This window comes from Rosa rugosa, chromosome 7 (genome assembly GCF_958449725.1).
Source record: "Rosa rugosa chromosome 7, drRosRugo1.1, whole genome shotgun sequence".
In the NCBI taxonomy this organism is placed as follows: domain Eukaryota; kingdom Viridiplantae; phylum Streptophyta; class Magnoliopsida; order Rosales; family Rosaceae; genus Rosa; species Rosa rugosa.
The window spans coordinates 37,947,060-37,954,705 of record NC_084826.1 but is presented as its reverse complement, the minus strand read 5'-3'; the positions used below and the strand labels follow the sequence as shown (position 1 = coordinate 37,954,705).

Genomic DNA, 7,646 nt, shown 5'->3' with positions numbered 1-7,646 from the left:
TTGATACAGCTTCAAAAACTAGACTGAAATTGCCAAGTTCAATGCATGTTCATTTTAATAGTGCAGCTGCAATTTGATTTTGTTTTTACTTTTATGATTCAAGGATAAACAGACGAAATTATCCCTCAATATATTGCACGTCATCAATTATTTAACGACCAAGTAGACGGTAGTGAGTTATGTGACAGACGGTTTCAAAATTGAGTGAGTTAAGTGATATTGTTGAAAAGATAGTGAGTTATGTGTCGAATTTGTCATAATTCAATGACCATTCCTGATTTTTTCCCATCAAATCAACAACAATACTAAACACCACTATACACCGTCCAACTTTTTTTTGTTTTTAGCTAACAACCAGTTCAATTCAAATTGGATAGTTAAACAACATAATGTTAAACAACAAAAAGAAAGTTCAATTCATACAGCTACAAAACAAGCTCAAACTTCATAAATCGTTCTGTTAATAACTTCACTTCTTCACAATGTGAATAATCAATTTGTCTTTCAGAAACTCAAATAGGCAAACACTACCGACTCCAACTTTGTTAACAAATGTCTTCTCAACAAAAACTTTGTTAACCAGTGCAAAAGCATACTATCTGCAGTCAAGTATACCATCTGCGTTGAGGGTAAGGCCTAAGCTTCACTGAATTCCCTCCTTTCTCTCTGAAATTTGAGGAAACAACTTCATATTTTCCTGAAGATACATGCTCCTTTTTTACAGCTAATTACAGATTTAAGCTAGTCAAACACACTACACAAAGCTTAATTGTATGTACTACCTTATTACAATTCAGTCATGCTATGACTGTTTGTAGCTGGAGAGACCCAAGTGTTTGAATTAACCTCAAAGACAGAGAAATGGTGTATATAACTAAAAGACCGCACCCCAAGACCCCATCAAGGGCCATATCTCTCCTTGGCAACACCACAAGTGCCCATAGCAAGCCTCCTGCCAACAAACCCAACGTCTCCAACAGGTATGGATCTCCATTAATAACAACAGCTGAAGGGTATTTTGACCAAGAACAGCCAACAAATGATAGCCCCAATCCAAAGAGAGTGTTGAAGATAGGACCAGCATAACAGGCAGAAAAGGCAATCTGTGCTCCCTCTGGTCCTCCCTTCAAAGCCATGGTCGAATTGGTTATCAAATCCCCAAGTGAATTACCCCAAGCAAGGACTGTTAGTCCTAATATTGAAGGACTAACACCTAATATGTACCCTATTGAGACTAACAAGGCCACAAGTTCCTGAGCTATAATGTAACTCCAAGTAACACTCATCAAGAAGCCAGCAGCAAGCCAAGGAAATAAGCATTTCTTTGGTGGGCTTGACTTGTCTGTTGTCAAACATGCAACAAACCCGAAAACTAGTCCAATAATCGATCCAATCACATAGATCCAAAGGCTAGTCTCGAAGGTAGCGTTTGCATACTGATGGTTCCAAAGGGATGACAACAGCACTGGTGCTAGTGTCACAGAAGCAACTGCATATGGTTTAGACCATCTATCTTCACAAACAACAGGAATTGTCAATCTCCTAGGAATATAAAGAGGCAACTCAAGTATGAAGATAAACATTTGACACGAATCTGATGGTCGGGGGAGTTGAAAGCAGCCTTTCTTGACTTCTTCTACGGCAGAAACGTGTTCTACAGCTCCTTCCTCTGCAGCACTAAGCTCTTCATTTTCATCCCTCTCCATGCTAGTCATGATTGGTACTGTCAAGTCATGACTACCGTTGCTCAAATTACTGTGTGATTCACTTGTTTTACCAGAATTCCGCCTATGCGTATGTGATACGTAAACCCCAATCACATAAACAATATAAAGTGAAGAGAAAGCCACGGCAGCCCACACATCTATTTCTTTCTGAATCAAGATCAGAACCAAGCACACGATAACCAAAAGGTAGAAGCAGGTGTCTCTCACGAAGTCAGATTTGTCAACTCGAACAAGCCTTTTGCGAATTGAAATGCTTATGATTCCAACCACAACACAGGATATAAAGGAGGCACCTCCCAGAACTGTGTTGAGACCAACATCAATGTTCGTCCCACCACTACCCATAAATGAAACAAAACTGGAGAAGACATCAGGGGCTCCATTGCCAAGGGAGAGAAGAGTTACCCCAGCAATTGTAGGGGACAATTGTAAAAGCTTTGATAGACTCTCAAGTGAAGAACAAAAGTATTCAGAAGCTGTATTACCCAGTAGATAGAACAAAACCAGAAGCCAGAACAACAAAAAGCCATAACCCAAAAAGGGGAAACTGCCAAAACTGCAATAGAAGACGTAAAGATAATCAAAATAGCCTTGGGAGACACATGGGTTTTCGGATTTAAGGTACAGGCACTTTTCCTCATAGTCACCTATACCAAGAAAACTGTCGCAGTCTTGCTCATTATTATTGCTGTGAATGCGTAGAACTAGAATTTGTGAAGAGTGGGAATTGTATATAACCAAGATAGTAGAAGCCACTAAGAGAAAAGAGAGATTCAAGAAAATGATATAGTTTCTGTACAGAGGTATGGAAACAAATAAGGTTTTCATCAGAACCTCAACCATGAGCAAGCAATCGAGCTAAAGTTGAGAAACCAGTAGAAATTGGTGAAATGGAATAAAGAAGCAAGCAATTACCTATTGTGGTTTGTGAATTGTGATTGCAGGGCAACAAAATGGAAATAGTTTTCTTAATTTGGTGATCGAAATGGGTTAAAAGAAGGAAGGAAGGCAAGGCAAGGCAACTAGGCAAAGGGTGTTGAAAATGTGTATTGAATTCCTTGCTTTGGGGTCTGAACTCTGAAGAAGATATGCATCTAATTCTGTTGGTACACTGCGGGAATATATGGTTCCACTTTTTGTTGGGGAGAGGCTTAGATCACAGGTGATGACTTGGTTGAGATGTCACAGACACACATGTCCTTTGGATGTGTACTGAATCATGAAGTACACGTGGCGGTTGGTTAGATGTCCGCTTTCATGGGTATCAATTTAACCCGCGCAAATAGAGATGCGTCATAGAGAGACGTGAATGATGAATCAGTCCTTGTTACCGCAAGTAGAGACTTAACTCAACTCGGAAGTTTCACAGACCGACCAAAAAGTTAGAAAGGAAATTGCTTATTATATACTTTTGGCCCAGAAAAGGAAGTAGTGCTGGTCACTTAACAACGGACGCTTCTCTATTGAAAATCCCTTGTCCTAATACTTTCGTCACCCATGGCCAATGTATCCCTTTTTTTCTTGGATTTCAGGAATGCACACACTCTTGATGCTTTGCCCCCGAATTAGTTCTTAATTTTTTTTTATATCAATAATTAAGAATTATAATAATTCAGAAGTTTCACAGATCGACTAAAAAGTTAAAAGGGAAATTGCTTTTGGCCCAGAAAAGAAAGTGACCAGCACTACTTGCTTGTCCATTGTTTTCTCCGTTGAAAGTCCCTCATCCTTGTATTTTCTCGCCGCTGTAATTATATTTTTGTCACCCATGGCTAATGTATCCCTTTTATTTCTTGGATTTCAGGAATGCACACATTCTTGATGCTTTGCCCCAGAAATGTTAATGTTAATGCTCAAAGTCTGGCGGTAGCCAAACCTCCGTTTAACGCAGGTCCGGTGGGCGGACCGCTACTCTGTATACTTGATGATCTTCGCTGGCTACCAAATAAAAGACAGGGCGTCAGAGGGAGACCGCGTTGGGCGGTCTTCACTTCTCCGATGCCTAAGTCAGTTGACACATATAGGCAGTACAATAATAAATGAGTAGTTAATGCGTAAAAATGAAGAGAGAAGAGAGGACCTATTTATAGTTGAGGAGGGGTCTGATCTTCTCTCTGTTTTCGATGTGGGACTGATGTGCTTCAGTTCTTAGTTTCAGTAGCTTCTGACGCTGTCTTGGCGCAGCGCGTGGTGGCGCGTCGGCGGTGATCTGGGGACGATCCTGTGCCCAGGCCGTAGCCCGCCTGGCTGTCTATCCGTAGGACAGTACTTTGGTGGGAGTTGGTACTTCTGGCGGTACAATGAGCGTAGCTCATTATAGCTAATTTATGCTTGCAAATGTACATGTAGGTACAAGTTCCCCAAGTCCCCAGTCAAGGAAGGCAATCTTGGTTGGGGAGTTGATCGGCGGTTCGAAGCGTTTTCTTCCGCTAGACTTTGCAAAAGCATAATTAGCGTCAGTGCGTTGTCAGCCATGGATATTACTGAGCAAACACTTTATACCCTTTCGGGCGGGCCCCTGCTAGGCCCCCCAGGGAGTCCCCCAATCCCCGGCTAAGATGGACCTCCGGATGGTGGCAAAATTGTTTGGTGAGGGGGAGCTGCACGGAGCAGAGGGTGTTGGGTAGCGAGCCCAATCTTTAGTACCCGAGTGACGGGGGTCAACGTACCTGATCAGGGCCGTCGTAGACTGTTGAATAGTCCCCGCGTCCCGTAGGGACAATCTGACTGTAACGCCGCGTGGCGGTCGTTTGTCAGAATGAGGCGTGGCCTCGGGATCCGCCGCTGGCGGATGTCCCCCCGCTGGTTGTAGCAGTAAACAGCGTCCAGTAGACGTGCTTGGCGGTACTGTATTGAGCGGTACCGCGCTGAATAAAGTACGCGACTTGCCAGATAAAAGAGGGTTCCGCTAGAGGTGTGTAGCGGAAGGCGCCCCGTTTGCATGATGACAAGGGAGAAGTTCCGCTGGCGGGGTTTCGCTCAGCGGAGACCGTCACTTGGAGAGGACAAGTGAGAAGTTCCGCTGGCGGGGTTTCGCTCAGCGGAGACCGTCACTTGGAGAGGACAAGTGAGAAGTTCCGCTGGCGGGGTTTCGCTCAGCGGAGACAGTCACTTGGAGAGGACAAGTGAGAAGTTCCGCTGGAGGGGTTTCGCTCAGCGGAGACCGTCACTTGGAGAGGACAAGTGAGAAGTTCCGCTGGCGGGGTTTCGCTCAGCGGAGACAGTCACTTGGAGAGGACAAGTGAGAAGTTCCGCTGGCAGGGTTTCGCTCAGCGGAGACCGTCACTTGGAGAGGACAAGTGAGAAGTTCCGCTGGCGGGGTTTCGCTCAGCGGAGACAGTCACTTGGAGAAGGGTGTATGTGTGATTGCTTCCATGACACGCCTCGTCTGACTGCGGTTGACACGTGGCGAATAACTAGAGGGTTAGCGTGTGGAGACGCGTCTCCTCAGTCTGGCCGTCTTCTCGCCATTAATGCGAGTAATGATGGATTTCGTAACCGAGGCGACGCCTCGGTTAATCCGGAGGGTTAGTGCGAGCAGGGGACACGTGTACGGCTGGGGTGTGATGTCGTTTTCTAGCGGACGGCCCAAAAGCCTCTGATGTGGACATAAAAGAGGGGGAACGCATCGAGAATGGACACTGCGAAAACCATTCGAACCTTAGCCGTCTTCAAGCTCTGCCCATCCCAGATTGAAGAGAGAGAGTGTCGTGCGTTGGTGGGGTTTCTCGTGGTCGGAGAGACGAAAACTTCTGTCGTCGGAGCATAGCGAGCATCACTACGCCAGAGAGTTTACGACTAAGGTTAGTGTTCTGGTTATCCTTCTTGTCGCATTCGTTTCTGTCGATTTATCGGTTTGGTGGCTATTTCTGGGATTGGTGTGTGAACTCGTTATCTTGGTGTTCGTCGGGGGTGTAGGGTGAGATTAGGGGGTAGGTTATGGTGTTTGACAGAGGGTTGACACTTAGGGTTTTGCTAGATGGTGGAATCTGGGTTGAGGGGGTGTGTTCATATTTTGGTATTTTCTGGGTAGCTGTTCTTGGTGTTCTTTGCTATACCTGATGTAGGGATAGGTTAGATCCTTCTGTGGGCTAACTGATTTGGGTTTTAGGATTTGGGATGGCCAACGTCATAGAGATCTCGAGCAGTGAGGACTCCGGGTCTGACGTGTCAATCAATGCGGCGGATAGGGTTTTTATTGACTCGTTGCGTCCGTCTGCCCGTGCAGGAACCTCATTGCCAGAGCCGCTAGACATCGAGCCGCTACAAACCATACCCTGGGAAGTAGTCATGGGCCGTACGTCGCGTCCGGAGAGTTCTAGGGCGGGTGAGGATGCTGCTGCGCGGAATAGGCGTGAGGAGCGGCTAGCAAGTAACAGCGCTGCCAGTGGTTTCGCTGACGGGGGAAATGTGACGGGGGAGGAAACAGAGTCGGCATGGGTTCTCCAGGATGGGACCCCCGTTGACGAGGCGGGAGGGCGGATGACTGCCGCCGCTGTTAGCCGGATGAAGCGGATATATCGGCTGCCGGGAGTGGTGAAACTTCGTCAACCGACGGCGGACGAGAAGGCCTCAATTCTTCCAGCGGGGTTCGCCGCTGTTCACGAGGCAATATTCCGCCAAGGAGTGACGTTGCCGCTTGTACCCAACCTTCAGATCTTGGTGTGCGAGTTCGGCGTCGCTTTTGGGCAGATCTGTCCCAACATGTGGCGGTTGATGCTGGCGATGAACTCACTGTGGCCGCTATCCGGGTGTGAGGGGCCGACTGTGGCGGAGGTACTGCACTTCTACGAACTGGTGTACGTGAATCGCCAAGGTTGCAGAGGGCAAGTAAATTTGAGCCGCCGGCAGGGAGCGCCGAAGCTGATAGAGAATTTGAGGGATTCGATGTCCTACTGGCGGGGGACGTTTTGCGTGGCAATGACGGGGTGGGAGTATTAAGCGGAGTCCAACGAGGGGGAGCCGACGTTTAGGATTAAGTCGGAGTTTCAGCCAATCCGAGGTTGTCCGTCGATCTCCGCTGAACATAGTTGGCGGTTTACTGTATATGTATTGCAACCGTTTTACTGACGCCTCTCTTCTTGTTTTGTAGGGGGACTGCGTTATAACCTGACGCGTGAGGAAGAGTGCCGTGTTGCGCGTATCAAAGGCTGTTGGCGGAATCGCAATTTGCTGGACTTCCGTCTCCTCACCGGCTGGGAGTTGTTGGTCGATCAACAACTAACGCGCGCTATTGGTAAGAGATCTCCGCTACATTGTATCTCTCGATAACTTGGTTAAAGCTGACGGGTGTTTGCATATTCTCAGATACTCCACCAGGCAACAAAGCGAGCCGCGACGCTTTTGACAAAGCCATGGACCGCGCTGAGATCGACAATTTCTTGGAGGCGATGTATGCCTCAGGGGAGGCGGCCCAAATGACGGTTGTGAACCCGGAGACTCTGGCGGTGAGCGCATCCGAGGTTCCGGTGGTGCTGCCCATGCCGTACCACTCCCACCTAGGGGCCGACGGTCTGCCCACCGTGCAGGCGGATGGAAATGCGGGCGGGGGGAAAAAGGGGTCCTCTATCGTGCCGCAGAAGGAAAGAGTGGTCGCCACTCGACGTGGGCCACAGAAGGAAAGAGTTGTGGAGCCGGCGGGGGCTGCCGCCACTGCGGTGGAGAGACAACCGCACAAGGGGTCCAGGGCTGCGCCCACCGGAGATACAAGGGGGATCCTGCGGAAGCGGTGCCAATGTGACTCGGCCGGGGAGGAGGATGAGGACGAGACCATTGGGGTCCATATGCAGAAGAAGGCCCGAGAAGACCCGTTGAAGGCCCCCGTGACGGCCGAGAGAGAGATGCATGTGAGCAATCTGGACTCCTTCGCCGCCTTCACCGAGTTCATGACCGACAGTGAGCAAGAGTTTCTCTATCATC

General features: G+C 48.0%; 1 protein-coding gene across 1 annotated transcript; it reads right to left on the bottom strand.

Moving 5' to 3' along the window:
• Positions 1 to 422: 422 nt before the first annotated feature.
• On the bottom strand, positions 423 to 2,823 carry LOC133721291 (cation/calcium exchanger 2). Its single transcript, XM_062147865.1, has one exon. The coding sequence runs from the start codon at positions 2,568 to 2,570 to the stop codon at positions 798 to 800; it is 1,773 nt and encodes a 590-aa protein (XP_062003849.1). The 5' UTR covers positions 2,571 to 2,823; the 3' UTR covers positions 423 to 797.
• Between the last annotated feature and the right edge of the window lie 4,823 nt (positions 2,824 to 7,646).